General features: G+C 46.9%; 1 protein-coding gene and 1 long non-coding RNA gene across 5 annotated transcripts in view; one reads left to right on the top strand and one right to left on the bottom strand.

The window, feature by feature from the left end:
- The window catches only part of LOC142776212 (uncharacterized), a 185,471-nt gene that overhangs the window by 140,638 nt on the left and 27,862 nt on the right, over positions 1-16,971 (bottom strand). The window lies entirely within an intron of this gene.
- Positions 1-16,971, top strand: part of sv (paired box protein shaven) — a 223,364-nt gene that overhangs the window by 90,954 nt on the left and 115,439 nt on the right. For 2 of the 4 annotated variants that reach the window (XM_075879448.1, XM_075879452.1), the window contains exon 3: positions 2,425-2,457. The exons of the other annotated variants lie outside the window; for them this stretch is intronic. In XM_075879448.1, the coding sequence (XP_075735563.1) occupies positions 2,425-2,457 (33 nt within the window). The remainder of the gene's footprint in view (positions 1-2,424; positions 2,458-16,971) is intronic. 4 annotated transcript variants of the gene reach the window in all.

Consider the following 16,971-nt stretch of genomic DNA (forward strand, 5'->3'; position numbering starts at 1 on the left):
TGTGAACGCGCATATCGGCATGACTGACGGTGGTGTCGTGGTTAAATAACCTTCGCTAGGGTGCAATAGCCAGCAAAGCGAAAGAAATCGGCGTAGCGAACGAAAGTGACATTGAAATTGCCGCCAAAGGGGAAGGCCGACGAAGCAACAAAAACGCAAAGCACGCTCGGAGCAGTAGTTCACGCAAACCGCGACAGATGGCAGCAGGAGTGCAAACTGAGCCAGTGTGGCGCGAAATAAGGAAGTCTTTGTTGGCGCACGATGTCAACAATTTTAGCATCGTTGGGTTCGTCATTAAAAAAATTGTGATATGATCTTCGAGAGTCTTCCTAATCACTCAGCCTAACTTTATCACTTGCATCGATCATTTCATTGTCTGGATGAAATGTAAAAAGTCTGGCGCACTTAGATTTATAAGTGAATTATTCTGGGAAGCTATTCACCCGGTGTCCAATTCGTGTACATGTCTCATTCACCGAAGCGCGTTCAGTTAAGCAAAAAAAAAAAATGGTGAGTCGTGACGTCATAGCGCGCTTTACCATGTCGACTCAACGAACCCTCCAGTACATTCCCAGCGTAAGAAGAAACTAAAGGGTTGAAATGTAGAGCAACAAGACTCCCGAACAAACTTGAAAAGTCGGCATGTGCGTATGAACGTGTTGAGATGTTTGAAGAGCGTTGCAAGGAATGCGTACAGACCTTTCAGGGGTGTCAGGCAGGCGGCCGCATTAAACCCAATTCAAGGGCTTGCACGATCAGAGTCTATGCATGGCCTCAGAGATGTGGGTATAAAAGCAGATTTCTGGGGGCAGCATTCGTTGTGGAGAAACGCATTCTGTCTTTCTCTTTTTGTGTCGAGAGTTGTGAAAGCCACGTGGCGTCAAAATGACGCTGTGGAAAACAGACCGGAAACAGGCGGCGCGCTCCAGCCAATTTGGAGAGGCCGAATCGGTCATGTCCACGAATTGGACACCGCGAGAATAGCTCCCCTGGAATCCCATAGAGTTCTTCGAAATGATATCCCGATTTTTACAAGTAACACAGCAGAATTTATTGCCTTTTTAGTTATTCGAGGAAAGTGGCACTGCACGAGTTGAGGCCTAAACACACGTGACGATGTTTACGGTGTTCTGCTGCGAGATACGTTTTTTTAATGTTATGTAATAATATAGTTTTTTTCTACTCAGACCTCTAACGTAACCGCATAATATTGCTAAACAGCACCTAGCGGTGTTGTGTCGTATGAAATATGTTGTGCCCAAACAAATGAATAGGTGAAAAAAAAAAAAAGCTTATTAGACGTAGCGGTGTTTACGTTTGACATCGAGTGCAACCCATTGCGTACGAAGAAGTTACCCTCTATAGAAAGGCAATGACACATCAAGTGCGCCTCTATTAAATTTCATTTTCAAATGGCTCCCAGTGGAAACGACAGACCACGGTTTGTGAAAACATTGATAAGAATTGGCCTCTGCCAACTCTTGAGAGCGCACACTGGTGGTTCTTGCTTGACCTCTGCCGTAGCCGCACAATGGCGATCATGGCATCAGTGAAGAAAGCGAATTAGCCTGTCTCTTATGAGCAACTTCCCTCCATTTGACATACACAGCCACGCTATTGAGTTAATCTTCAACATTTGCAGCAAGTCTGGACGCTTTCCTAACGGAGCTTACCACCTTGGTTTTCCCACGGAAAAGAAACAATTACTCTGCTCCTTACGTAGTATACAATTTGACATAGAGAAGATCCGTTTTCTGCTAGGGGCTGTTAGCTGAATGTGAAGTCACTTGGTTCTGTCGCGAGCATTCCCTTGCAACATTTGCCGATCACCCACGAAAAGCGTGCCAAGTGCGAGCTATATAGAGTGCAAAAGCATACAAAATGATCGCACGTGCACGTAGGCGTGTGCAGGGTGCCATTTCAGGGGCGGCGAAGGGCCGAAAGTTCGTAGCAGAGCCCACCATCCCTATTAGGTCAATGTATGGGGCAGACTTATCGCCCCTATAAAAGGAGCATCCCCCCCTCCCCCCATGCACATGCTTATGCACTTACGCACTGGCGGACGTTGTTGCTACGCACTTACGAAATCGAAACCCGTTGAAGAACCTTAAACGTCATGCTGATGCCATATTTTTATTATACGCTGAAACATTGCTCCGAACGTCATCTCCTACAGCGAAGTTCTGCGCATGGCGCTGTTGATAATGTATACATTTCACCGAAGCTGTTCAAGCACCTACGTAACCTTTCAACGATATCTGCAGGTACCGATAACAAATTGCATACGTATACATACATGAATGAGGCTCAAACAACACTTACATTTCCCCTTTTTGTTTGGTTCTCTGTTATTCTTTATTTCGCGTTACGTTTCTGCAGCTTAAACCAAGCTGTTTCCTTTTTTTTTTCTTTCCCGCCTTCTAGATGCAAACAGCCGGGCCACCTCGTCTAACCAGAGTAAGTTTTGTACGCCTCTTCATTTACTGCATGGGCTCCTTTCGGTTGTGTAGCCATTGTTGCAACATGATCGCGCTACATCAAAATACTGTACTATAGCACAAATGTGCAAAAGAAAACTTCATCCGTTCACACGAAATACATAATTTTATGATCATGAATAAACTGTGAATCCCATTTAAGCACGCAGCTCCGTTATTTTCATTTACCACGGATATAGTGCTTAGTATTTCACTGCTGCCGAGGTTTGCACTGGTTTACACGATATACTCACCAAAGGTGTGCGCTTTCGTCAGAGCTAAGTCACCGAAGTAACATTTTTGGCGTTATTTTGTATTTTTGACGTATACGCCTCTCCTTTTCTTCCGGACGTAATTATTCCTGTCGGTTCAACATTTTTGTTGCGTTATTCATAACCTAAGGTCACGCTGTATAAATGGAAAATGCATTTAAGAAATATTTAGCTCGGTAACCATGGTGTTAACACACATATAGCGAGTGTAAAGGTGATATGACAAACACTGTGTGGCGTCGCCATACGTTGACAATGCCATGCGACGGACAGAAGAAACATGACAGGACGAACGCTATGCGCCGTTATTCCTATCATATTGTACCTCTTCGTCGTGTTAATGCTGCCGTACGTTTTACATTCAGTAATCAACCGACCACTCGAATGACAAGTTCCGCTACAAGGAATTCGAGTAGAGCGTACAGACATGCAGGCTTGTACAGTGGTCCTAGCTTGGAAGTTTACTGATAACGAGATGCTGATCAATTAAGGAACCGTTCCAATAATTAATACGTTGGTGTTAGCACTGTTCTTTAACACTTTAAGAGAGGTTGAAGAAAGTCCCTGCTTGCTCTTTCCTGCAACATCGAATCTTGTGGTAGACACTCGCAAACATGTTTCGTTACCACGACATGTGTCTTTGAAAATGAAAACCATCGCGGCAGGTTTTCCCGTTGTACACCTCGTTCGCACACATACAGGTGTCTTAATACATGGAGAAAACAAAAAAAAAAAACTTTCAAAGTTTTTTTTTTTTTTCCACCAGCTTCGCATATGTGGTTGATCGTGTCACTGAATCATAAAGACGGATGGCAGATGCTTTGGTAGAATTAACCTCCAAATGGGCACCTAAAACGCATATTTTTTTTTGCTGATATTCACGCGTAAGCAACATGTTTAGCCCAACCGATGAACTGTATGCATCATTCATGAGTGTTTGTGGCGCTGCTGCTCGTTACGCTTCGACCTGCACGGGAATGGTGGGTAGTGCATGGATTTGCCTAACATCCGTTCTTACGGCTCCCTGCTTGGGGTCTGGCTCCGTACGACCTGCAGCTACTTTGTCGCAAAGGGAAGTTCAAGAACATTTTGGCCATCCAACTTCGCCACCTATGCCAATTCAGCCTGGCCAAGTGAAAGTCAGCAATAGAGGTTCAGAGCAGCCCACTGTTTTATTCGAGAGAAAAGCCAAACCACAACAATAAGCAAAGTCACTAGTGCGATCGTAACCGCAAGCACAAAGACTATAGGCTAATCTGCGAACGGCTCGTCAATCACGTGGTGGCTGAATGATCGCAGCATCATGGTTCCCATTTTGGACCCGTGACGTTGCGAACTCATGACGTTCCCTCAAGTAAATATTGTATGCAACACTGTCTCGCAAGGGAGGTGGCCTAATTGCTGCTTTATGTGACGAGATACAGCCTCCATTCAAAGTTCGCCCCTCGGAAGTTCGGATCTGACGTAACAGAGTGGTCTAATTCTCTGCGTGCCTGGCGTGCTCCGTTTCAATGTCACAATTCGCAAAAAAAAAAAAAAAAGTTATTTGAGATGTACCTAACGATTATGTATATCTCAAATATCTGTTTCTTTATTTGTGAAAAGTAGATATGCCATGAAACGTGGCTCCCTACAACTTCTCTATGCAAACAACTGCACTAAACTTTGAGGAACCAATTAAAGAACTAATTGACAAGAATTGGTAATTAGTCATTTCAATAGAACTTTACAGCGGCAAAGTATTTCTACCTCTACGACATGCAGGTGCTGGGCGCCTGGCTTTCATAACATTTTTTATTAAAAAAACATATGTAATGTCCAAAAACCGGCGTTTGTATAGCAAAAATGATGTGTAAATATAGTTCATGTGATATTAGAACCATTGAGCTCTGCAAAAGTCTATGTTTGGCAAAGATTAGAATGAACGGATAAAAAAGTACGAACTCATTAAATAGTGTAAGCTTCACTTCCTTTATCTTCGATACAGCACTTCGCAACGTGTAATGGTAATATTTACAACAATGTGTTTTTCAAAGCATGTATAGAGTATTGAGGAATGCATGTTAACGTGATTGCGTTAAAGAGCTGAAATTTTGCAGAAATTCCGGCGTTGGTGTCGGCGCCACGCCTCTGCTTGTATACGCAGAGAATAACGTCCCCTGTTTGGAAGTGCAGTGAAAGTAACACACGCTTCACAAACACACGCGTCCTGTATGCATGCTTCACAATGCAACATGAAACATTGCCATAATAATGCGTGGTACAAGCGCCCATGGCCATCGAGCGCCAAAACATGTGAATATCATAACGACTTCATGGTTTAAAGCCAGTAACCCACTACAAAAGGCACACACGCTACTATGTCTGTTCGCTTAAGGCCACATAGTGGGTGCATAGCAAGTTCGAAAAAGGTTTCGTGCACTAATTGTTTCAATTTACGCACTATAACCACAATATCACTACCGCGTTCAACTCTTAAAGGTGAAGCTTTAGCGTATGTCCTAAGTTTTTTATGTAGGGCCCTGGTGGTATTTTGTGAATCATGGCACAGGTATATAACTTTGGCATGGTACTGTGTTTCAGAACACGTCTGTCGTTTTTAAAATGCCCTCAGTTATTGGTTGAATGCAGCGGCCAAGTTCACAGGCAGAAGTGATAGTACCCACCAAGAAAACAAGGGCACTTTTAAGGACTCTTTTTTTGTTGTTGTTAGGCGCAACATGAATAACTCATCCATATTTTGTCAAACAGTTCTCATTCATGTAGTACCACACAAAGTAACATACTGTCATGCTTTGGAGGTTACAAATCGTAGTCAGAATGTGAAAACAAATAGATAAGTGCATGACCAGGTGCATTTGTTCACAAGCTGTAAAGAGCGTAATTAAATGAAGACGACGGAGGTGTAAGTAGGTCAGTACACTCGAAAATAGTCTTCAGGAGAAATGATTCGTAGTAGTGGAGCACATTTAGTGGTGATGATGCTATGCGCGCAATCAATTACACGTAATGAGTGATGGATTAATAAGCGTTCAAAGTTTCCATTAGAAGAAAAGATGTCGCTACGCTCGTTATTAGTGGCACTTGCATGAAAGTCCAAGAATTTTTTTTTAATTCTTTCGCGGTATGGTAACAGGAATGAATAATCAGAAAGACCACAAAAAAGCCAAAGGTTTTTTTAAATTGTCACGACAAACACATTGAAAAAAGTAATCACGATTTCTGAGTTTTCCTGCGCCATAACCATGATATTATTGTGACACAGTATAGGGAGAGTCTTCGCATTAGTTAACCTGCGCCGAAATGTAAATACACGTGTCTTCTTGAACTTCACCCCGTCAAAGTGCGGCCGCCGTAGCCGGGAGTCGAACCCGTGCCCTCGAGCTTGGAAGTATAACTGCTTAGCTATTAGCGATGAGTGTCATGATTACTGACGTGACAGTATTCTGCATACGTGTGTATTTCTCATCGGATCAGAATATGTGGTCTCGTAAATTATTTCAGCACCCACCAAATAGCTCAAGCATGCTATAGTGACCATCATCCCTCTTTCTGCGTGCTCTCAAATACAATCTCTTGCGCTTCGTGTCACCTCGAAAGAAGATTGAAGTCCCAATAAGCAAGCTCTCATTTGAGCTTCACAGATATGCAAGGTAAAGTGACGTCAGTAGCCCAGATGCGGCGCTTTTTCGCTGACACGATATATGCATATATATACGCGAAATAGTGGCACGACAACGTATAGTGCAGCGTGCGTAATTATACCAGACATGCTCTGCAGGCTATTTGTGACTCAAGCGGGTCAATTTCGACTGTCGCTATACTTAATGGACGCTAAGTCGACATATTTATTTGTGTGGTTGCAAACTTTGTCAACGGGCCTCGCCGATCATACGTCGATGGAGGTGAAACGCTAAAGGTCCCTGTATACGGTGCCCGCTGTCAGGACGTCAAAGAACACCAGACAGTGTAAGTTTGCGGGGCCCTTTACTATGGCATGTCTGGTAATCATACTGTCATGTTGCTTAAGCCCAGCAAATTATTATTAATTAAACGTTCTCAAGGCGCAATTAGCGTGAGAAGTTAAAAAACGGAAATACTATAGTTATATACCCCCGCGCCTGCACACACACACACACACACACACACACACACACACACACACACACACACACACACACACACACACACACACACACGCACACACACACACACACACACACGTGTTTTTTATTAGCGCGTATACGTGGTACCGAAGGGGAGGGGGGGGGGCTTATTTTTGAGAATAATGCCGGCAGACTGCGGCCGAGCCGAGGAGGCGTCCGCCTGTGATGCACGGTGGCGGCTGCGCCTCGGGGGAGCGCGCGCCCGCCCGATTCGCTTGTACGACGATGGAGAAGAGGGAGCGCAAGCCACCAGCCGCGGGTCGGTCCGTTGATTGAGCGCATTTCCATGATAATCGGCCGACATTACCCGCGCCGGGCGACATCGTGTCTTCTGATTTATATGCTACTCGTCGCAAGAGCGCCCTTCACCCCGCCGAGTCGGGGTCCGCTGCGAGGCGCCGTGGAGAGAGCACCATGGAACTGCGTTCGTAGATTGCGCGGCACGTGATACCTTCGGGACTCAAACCGTGGCTCCGAGAGCACGATGGCCGATTCACAGGCGAACAGAGGTTCCTGTCGCAGGATAGGACGAGAAAAAGAGAGACGCTGAAATGCACGTCGGGGGTGATGGTCTCAACCTGACAAGTGAACGTTGCTTTTGAACACAATATCTTTGGTTCCTCACCTGCCTAAACGAGCGTTTACTGCTGAAGACCATTCGAACGTTCTGGAAGCAAACAAGTCGATGCCCCACATCAAAGGTTAATGCTACCTGAGTAAGCTCACATGTACGTTCTGTACCGCTGGTTCGTGCCAGATTACGCTGCGGACGCTATAGCAACCCGGTAAATGAAGTTACGGGGTTTAAGCGCCATTGTTCGTGCCCTATCTTCGTCTTATCTCTTTAGCGCTGCTTTTCTACACGCACTCATGAACCAACCAGCCCAAAAGCGCACCCTACTGAAGTTACGAGGGGCCATTGTTTTTGTCACCAATGTTCACTATAGTAACCCGTGCAAGACATAAGGTGCACCTTTTCTTTAACCAACAAGGAGCGCGGTCAGTCAAGCAAAACCTCAGACGACTGAGCTCTGTTGACTTTACTGCTCGAATGACCCCCCCGGGCAGCCATCGCAGCTGGTGCGCCACTACCCGTTTCTTTTCCTGGCCTTTTCCGATTTACAAAGGCTTAATTATTCTACGTCAATAAAAAGTACGTGCTCGATTGACTTATCTTTTTCTTAAGCCCTTCGTGCGGTGCATGAAAGGGTTGCACTGTTGTTTGCATCGCTAGTCAGGACATTATCGTAAAAAACACGCATATTACACATGGTTGGGCGTACAAAAAAAAGAACAAGAATGCTCTACAGAGTACTGCGAAGAAGCGGCACAAGTGAGCGTACACAGATAGCTTTGAATGGCGAAACAGACAGGGAAACTCGATAGACGGCAGAACATAGCAACAGTGGTCAACGCCAGGTGGGCTGTATCCGACATGCGTCAACAACGAGAGCGAACAGCATCAAGGGTTTCGCAATCGACCACTACGACAATCCAATATTAAAGGCAGAGGTAAAAAAAAAACGTGGGCTATACGCACAATGACCGTATAGGCCACCAACAAATGGTAAGCAAGAATGCAGTGACAGCAAGAAGCGTGACACGTGCCAGCATTTTCCCCCTTCGTATTATACACCTATGGGAATGTCTTTCAAGAAGTGAAACCTCAGTCAAGTGATATACGGCCCGCCAGTCGCACCATGAAAACGCCGATGCAGAATCGCGGTTCTCAGTACAACCCCTCACCTTCCCGGCACTCCCCTGGCCCTTCCGTCCACACTGAAGTCATGGGGAGAAACGGTGTAGTAGCCTCATTCATTGTCGGCTCGGGAAAGGCTCATTTGCAAGAGAATGGCCAGGCGGGGCTCTACCTGTCAGGCGCACCGCAGTCGGGCTCTGACTCCGAGGCCCGTCGCGACCGAGACGGCTCACTTGGCAAGGACCCGCGGGTGTAGCTTACAGCGAGCTGAAACGCTGGTGTTGCCTCACTCATGCGCTCACACACGCGTGATTACTAAATATTCATAGACGCAGGATCCCATTCCCCAATGCAATATCTCGTAGTGGCAGTGCCGTCCCTCTTGATGCCAAAAACGCAAGAAAAAAAAATAAAGATCTCGCGTCTGAACTTCTCCTTAAGCGCAGAATGGTTGTATGACACTTGAAAAGGAAACACTAGTCTTGACGCCAGGGTTTTTCCACAGCTGCAGAATCATATAGATTCACGATGCAGGTCGCATGGTTTCTGTCCATTCCTGACCCGGAACGCCCTGCCTTTCGTTTTCGTCGTCCCTGTCTCCCGACAAGGAAACGCTCACTAGTGTTCTCTGAGCTACGTACTCAACTTAACTCACTATATCTCCAGACGCTATAGGCCAACAGTATAGCGTATACATGCAATAGGTTTACGTTACCAACCCTCTACAACCATTCAACGGTACTTCAGAGCATGTATATATGTGCAACCATGCACTACTGCGCGTGAGCTCAACAATACGAATTCAAGCATATTGCTTTATCGGGTCCATAGCAAGATGTGTGCGGACGCAGCGCAAGAAAGCAAAAATAGTTCCTGAATCAGAATTATCTTCAGATTATTTTTAATGTTACTTGTAATTTTATTTATTTTAGTGCCTGGCAACAATTGAAGCGACTTGACAACAGATCACTAGTGCATGGAATCATCATTATTGAATTTGCATACATACACGTACAAGGGCACCAAGGAAACAGTGCGGGAGAAGGCCGACAATAACTGCTTAGAAGGCCACAACACCTGCTTGCTCTTTCGGGAAGAGACAGAACAAATGAAAATAGGAATAAAAAGAGGAGACATATAGAAAACAAACAAATGACGGACGCAAGAGAAAATAAAGCAGGTACACAGAAAAAAAAGTGTTTATAGATGGGACGCTAAATTAATTGTGTGCAGAAAGGTTGACATGGCTCGAGGGGCTTAGTTTTAGTTGTTGAGCAGCACGCCCTGCCGAAAACGGGCACTCATCAACACTTTTCTTCAATCAATATATATATTGATTAATTAGTGATGCGCGTGGCGTAATTGAACAATCGCAGATAATGCGTCCAACTTTCTCGCAGGAGCCACATGACGTACTCGACACACTGCTCCCCCCCCCCCCCGTTCTTGTCAGTAAAAGCGATTGCACTCCAATACAGAGACAACCCTTAACTTCAGGCTGAGTAAGAGTGCTCTATTACGACGAGGCAGACCACGGCTTCGAACGGCATCAAGACAATATATACGCAAAGGACACTATTTCCCCGACAGAGCTTTTTTTTAGTTAAAATATACAAAGCCGGGGTATTGGTAAAGCAATGTAACAACATCAAAACACCTATTAAGCTTATTCGCGTCACTCACTTCACGCGCCAACTATATACTCAAATACTCAATGAAAAGTACCCATATCAGGTGAACTGGAATCATGCATTTGATGCAGTCGTGTAATACAACAAGTTCAAAACAATTTTGGGTGAAACACGTCGAGACATCTTTGTATATTCGATGGCGGTATCCGAAACTTCAACGAAGTGAGTAGTTCATGGAAATCAATCGAACCGTGCATAGTCTTAAGGATGCCAAGTCGCGCACTGGCCCTCTCTCAGTTAAGGAAGACATGTTGCAGTCAACTACCAAGCTTTGAGTAATCGTAATATCGGCTTCGGTGAACCATTGACCTTCCTTGCTGTGTTTCGAAATTCTAACCTGCTCTGTAGTTACTAATCTTGGTGTCCACATAATACAAAACAATACTTTACAAAAACAGAACAGAAAGCCGTGCACCATCTACTCAACACGGTTCATGGATTTGCGGACAGGCTAACTGAAATACAACACTTAATACTTGCCCCCGGTAAACTTTTCTCGAGCCACATAACTCCAGCAATGCAGGCATGCCTTTGCCCCGGGGAATAGGCAGCAAAGACACAGGCGCTTCGCGCCGCTGGGATCCCGGGCCTCCCGCGTATCGCAACGAGCGGGCCGCGCGTTCTCGCGTGGACGTGTGCGCTGCCGCGGTGCCAGGGTTCATCTTGCGGAACGCGCAGAACCTGGTCCGTCTATCGGAAATCCCGGGGCCTCGTCGTTCCGCAGTCGCGCACCCGTGGCAGCGACGGCCAGCCGGCGGCGCGTGAAGAGAGCAGGCTGGCGGGACTTCGATTGGCGTCCAAGGTGCGTGTCGGGCCCCGCGCGATCGGCGGCGCCCCGCTGCCAACGTGACGGTGCGTGACCCAAGGTGCTGGAGACAGCCAGCGGTGCGGTGAGCCGACGAGGCCACGCGAAGGTAGTCTTCCAGAGCCTGACTCCGAACGCCGCCCATGATGGCCCCTGGCTGGCGCTTGGCTGGCTGCGCGGCAGTCGACCGCCGACCAGCGAGCACACCGCGTCGGTCCGGCACTGCTCGAGAGAGAAAAGGCATTCGGAGTCGCTACCTCGGCCGAAAAGACGAAGCGTTTTACCCTGTGCAATTCCTCGCGAGGCATATCCTCCTTGACCGGCGCCACAGCGATGCGGGAGGTTCACCTGGCGGCAGACGTGGCACGAGTGCTTCGACAAACAGAACGTCATCTACGAAGAACATTTTGTTCGTCGCTAGGGGCAGTGGTTGCTTCCGACATATGTGAAAAGGCCAAACCAACCAAAGGGTTCTGGATTGCTTCAAGACTCGTCGAAAGTGAATCGCCAGTGTTCAAGTCGTTAGTGACTAGTCGTAGTGGTAGACATCCGTAATATGAAGGCCCGTAACAAACAGCTGTGTTTTTGTTTTGCGCCAGTAATGTTCCGCCTATTTCAGTGAGCATTACAGGCAAACTATGGTGCTAGCAGCTCCTTAATATCATTAGTGACAATAGGAATTGATAATACTGTGCACTGGCCTGATCAAAATGAAGCTCAAGAAGAATTCGTACGGGCAGCGGCTCCGTGACGTTCCCTTCATGTACGAAAAGAGAGACGCCTCTCCGTATGTGTGCAAGCATAGCCACGTGACGGGCGCACATTTGCCTCTGGATTACAGTGATCCCCGTTGGTGCAGTTGACGTTTTGAAGGACTGTGAGCGTTTTGAAGCTAATCAGATAAAGAAAATCACCGGTGGCAATGACTGAATACTTAGAAGAGGCCATTGATGTCTTTCTTGGGGTGCATTGGATACGATCATACATGGTGAGATTTGTGCTTTATACAATGCAGAGTCATCGGTAGCAGCCCGATAACAATTTTATTTTCTTGCGCTGCAGCAAGAAAATTCGGACGTGATTCTCTTGAATATTGTACGATAAGGAAGGATACATATCTTAACAAGGCTATGTATCCTTGCTTATCAATCTTATATATATCCTGGCTCTTAGGGCTCTTATTGTGATATGCCATGGGCATCAGGATGACGTTTCTGTCTCAGCATTTTTTCCTGCACTCTTTATTTGCGCTCTTTCTCTTGACGACAGGGATACCTCTTTCGAGTCACTTAATACCTTCCTTTTATTCCTCCTTCTGAGACATCAGCGACAACGACATTCACGTGAGTTCACGTGAGTGTGCAATGCAAAACCCTCGAATGAACTTCCAACGAGGAGGACTTCCCCGACGTCTAAATTGAGGATTGTTGGGATGGAAGTCATCTTGCGAGTGATGGGTGTAGCTAAAAGGGCAAAATAAAACTTACTTAATGCTTTCTTAAGGCACCTTTATTTGCTACACGTTGACCGTAGAATAGAGTCTGTTTCCCGTGACGTTCTGCAGAATGATGGCGTGATTGCTAATATTTGGGCGCACGTACTGGAAGTATCGGGTGACCCTCCACGAGCACAACAGAGAGGCGCGCAGTGCAGTAACCTGCGGTGGCCCGCCCAGCCGAGGCCTCCTCCGCCTTTACGCGGAGTCGAGCATTCCCGGCCGCACGGGGACAGAAAAAGAGAGGAACCGAGGATAGCGGCAAGAGAGACCACGCTGGGTGCGAAGCGCGCGGTGCCTTCAAACCCTCGTCCGCGACGTGCGCAAGAACAGAAGTGCGCTTGAGACGGCCTCGCGGCTTGCACAAGCAGCGGCCAGCGCGCGCGCGGAAATCAAAAACAGCGTCGCGCGATGGTCATAAATCAAGCGGCCGCCGCCGCAGCAGCAGCAGCAGCCGAAGCGCGGCCGGTGCTCGGGCATGGAAAGATGGACGTCGCAGCGGGGCAACCGGGCGCAGCCACTGCCTAAATATACGCGGCGTGAGCGACCACGGGAGACGCCAAAAGGTGCTGCCGCCCCTCTCGAAGGCTGCTGGAGAGCGCGCGGGGCGGTTCTTTATCGGGCTCAATTTCGGGACGGCCGACGGCTGTTCAGATTCATCACGCATGTTCCGCTGGCAGCGCTGGCGGCTCAATTTGTCGCCTGCTCGGTCGCTGGTGGCAGCCGCCTTCTCACCTCAGCCTCTCCTCTCTCGGCAGCGCATCCTAAACGTCACCGCCGTCTCCGGCCTCTCGCACTTGTCAAACCCTTCACTATCAAGGCTTCAGTGAATGGATGACAGTTGCCCGAGACGCGGACCTTAGGTCTTGCATCCGGGTCCGGGCTTTTAACACGGACGCAGGGACGATTGAGAGATATGAGACTCCATATAAAAGCTTGTTGATTCGCTGTTACAACTTTACTGGACGCTTTCTAGAATTTCTGGGTGTCGCAGTGGTAGTGCAGCCATCACTTATTCATACGATGATTTATTATAAAAAAAAATCCTCCTTCAATTCAGTTGAAGCGCGATATATTCAGGCGCGAAACTTTTCCCGAAATTCCACTTCTCCGGCAGGCTATGAAAGCATGGCATCCTTTGATCGGTCCGTTGTCATATTCGTTCTTGAAACTTAGAGTGAATTTTCTATACACATTCACTGGTACGCAATACTTTGTTGTTTTTCAACAAAATCATGTCCGTTGTTTAATGTGAGAAACCAGCTGTCTACAATTACCTAACGGGTGTAATCGTACAATTACGCATTATTTCAAAACTTTCTGATAGTCAAAGAACGATATATAAGAACGAATTAATCGGGTCAACAGTCGCACTGACGTACTCATTTGTGTGCTACAAAACTGTTTATCAGGGCAGGAGTAAGTTATGGCATAACTGAGGCGTGACGCAACGGTTCGCATGAGTGAAGAGAGTTCTGAAAGTATGCTCCGGGCCGTCTAGTTAAATAACATATCTATATGTTGTAGCGTAATCCGGAACACTTTGTTAAATGCTAAATGTATGTCAGACGCAGTAGAAGACGCTGTGCACGTCAAGTGCACATGTACAGCCGTGACCACGTCTGTGTAGAGTACGTGAACAGCCCTGTTTTTGCTCTGCGGGGCAGAACCTTGGGGCAGTTGGTCAGCCTGACAACTAGACCACACCACTTCAGAGCCCGAAACTGCCTCACCGTTTCGCCCCGCATTGCAAAAACCGGCTGTTCGAGTGCTCTACACAGACATGGCCGCGGCTGTACGTGCTTTCGAAGCGTGCAATAGAAAGTGATCCTGTCGAATCCGATCATGCAATTGCGTAGAACCCCACATCCCTTCTTTAAGCGCTCTTGGGAGAGCGCAGGTGTCGTGTCGGAGTCGACCGCCACGGGTGTCGCGGCTGTCGAAATGTGTCGCAGCGTCTATACCACTGCGGCTGCGAGATTTGCGCCGGTCTTGTGAAAGAGTGAAGGATCGCCGTTTAATTACCGCACGCACGCAGCTCGTCCATCAAGGCTCGCCCTCTAGACAACATGCGAAACGCGAGGGAAAAAAAGTAATAAAACAGCAGCAAGAGCGTTTGCTTTTCGCCTCGCATCACCCGCGTGAACAAAGGAGCGCCTCCTGCGAGTCTGTCGCCGCAATTTTAGCCATGCGCATTCGGGGAACGGGGTTAACAACCATCCGGCGAGCCGCGCTCCTGCAAGAACGCCGTTGCGATTCTCGCGTGCGAGGAGGGGAAAAAAAATCTAACACGTGTTCTCTCGACAGGTAGCCCGTGAGGTGCAGCTCATGGTGTCCGATTCACTTCGAAGATAATCTGAGTGATGCTGCACTGGTGCAAGATTTAAGCGCCGCATCGGTTTGCCTGAGGTCGGAGGGCAGGGGGAAGGGGGTCTGCATCGCATTATTGTGTTGTTACTCAAGAGGAACGCAATAAACAAGACAGATGACAACCTTCTATAGTAGCTTCATGGTATACGATCGACGTCCGACCCATACCACAGCCAAGCGAAGAAGAAATGTGAGCGAATAAAATTTACTAAAAAAAGAACAAAGAAACGAAGGCACTCATTAAGAGGCAAAAGGAAAGGGCGCTTAAGGGCAGCGGATAGCGATGCAACGAATAAACTTTTGCGAATATTCTTGGAGGACCCTGGCATGAGGGATTATTAAGAATGTAGCGTTGACAAGCAATATATACATCACCTACAATATAGGTAGCTATTCACTTCAGCGCATTTTTCGTCATGTGCGCCGTATTCAGCAGCCTGAGTCCCGCTTTCGAAGACAGTCCTCCTCTTCCATCGCCGCATCATCTCCTACAGCCTTTAGAAGGACTAACAGCAGTGAGGAGATCATATATAGCTGTCCTTCTCCAGCGCTTCCGCACACCGTGTAACACGCAGCGATGCCCTTTCGGTAGCGGGTTGTTGTCAAAGCAATACGGTGGTTTGCGCTTGACGATTCGCTCCAATTACCGACAGCCCAACATCCCGTATAGTTAGTGGTGGTGTGTCATCCACGCGTCTATACTTAAAGCTTGGTGTGGTTACTTACTTCTAATGCCCACTGTACTTGCAGCTTTTTGTGAAAGATATATGCACCCTTTCATTGCCACTATTTCATCTCCACTACTATATTATTCTTTTAGCCTCCTGTAGCGGTGTCGCGACGTAGAAAACCTGAGGTTGTCATTGAAAATGGGGGTGGAAAGCTTAAGTGAATGAAATTATGCTTCTGAATGGAAACCCTCCTCCCTGGAATGCTTCATCTTCGCATGATATTTATAGACGCACAGACACATGTGTAGATACAAACCCTCGCATGTACATAGAAAAAAAGTGGCTAAACGCAAATCCCCCTCTCCCCCACGCTTCCAGATAAATTTAGGTGTAATAATAATAATAATAATAATAATAATAATAATAATAATAACGACATCATCTCTGAGTTAACGTCTCAAAATCATGGTACGATTATGAGAGACGCCGGAGTGCATGGCTCCGGAAACTCCGACCACCTGAGGATATTTAACGCGCACCCTAACCTAAGTACACGTGCCTCAAATATTTCTGCCTCCCGAATTGGCACCATTCAGAACAACACGTTGAGAATGTTTTGAGAGGTAGTTCTCACTACAATATCATTAGTTTTAGCAAATGGTGAAAACAAATAGGAATGTTCTCACGTCACATTTAAGTGCAGTTATTGCTAAAAGTTAAAAGCTTTCCTCCTTTTTTTTTCTCTATACCAAGTATAGTTATGGCTTACATAACGAATAAGCTCGACAGCAAAAAGGATATAGAATATAATTTTCGTGCCTTTTTTGTATTGCAATGTGTATCACATTGTACAGGGCTGTCTTGTACTGAAGACGATCAAGAAATTCGGTATACTGTATATGAACAGCCAACGCGAAACATCGCTTATGTGCTGCGTAGCGGCCTTCGTCACTCGTTTGACGTCAAGCTTGCCGCAACGATCGACTTCACTGGCAGTGTGCATTGAGAATGGTTTAGCAGCATGACTGTCACGCAGTTTTGGGAATGCTGGGCTGTCGCAGCGCCAAAGGAACCCTGCATGAAGCAACGTTCTTGCTTTTTTCGCCAGCAATGAATTCTGACGAGCAACACGTGCTCCTGCACACTATAGGGCTCTTCAGATTCAATCAGCATGGAGCTCCTTCGCATCCGGGAAGCGAGTCTGAAGCTTCGTTTACTTCACGCAACCAAGTCAGCTTCTTATTAACATCTCTAAAGAAAAGGAGATGACCGTGCAAATAACAGAAGTGGATCAACGTTGTTGATACTGCTATTGGTTGTAATAA

The sequence above is a fragment of the Rhipicephalus microplus genome, chromosome X, assembly GCF_043290135.1.
Source record: "Rhipicephalus microplus isolate Deutch F79 chromosome X, USDA_Rmic, whole genome shotgun sequence".
Lineage (NCBI taxonomy): Eukaryota > Metazoa > Arthropoda > Arachnida > Ixodida > Ixodidae > Rhipicephalus > Rhipicephalus microplus.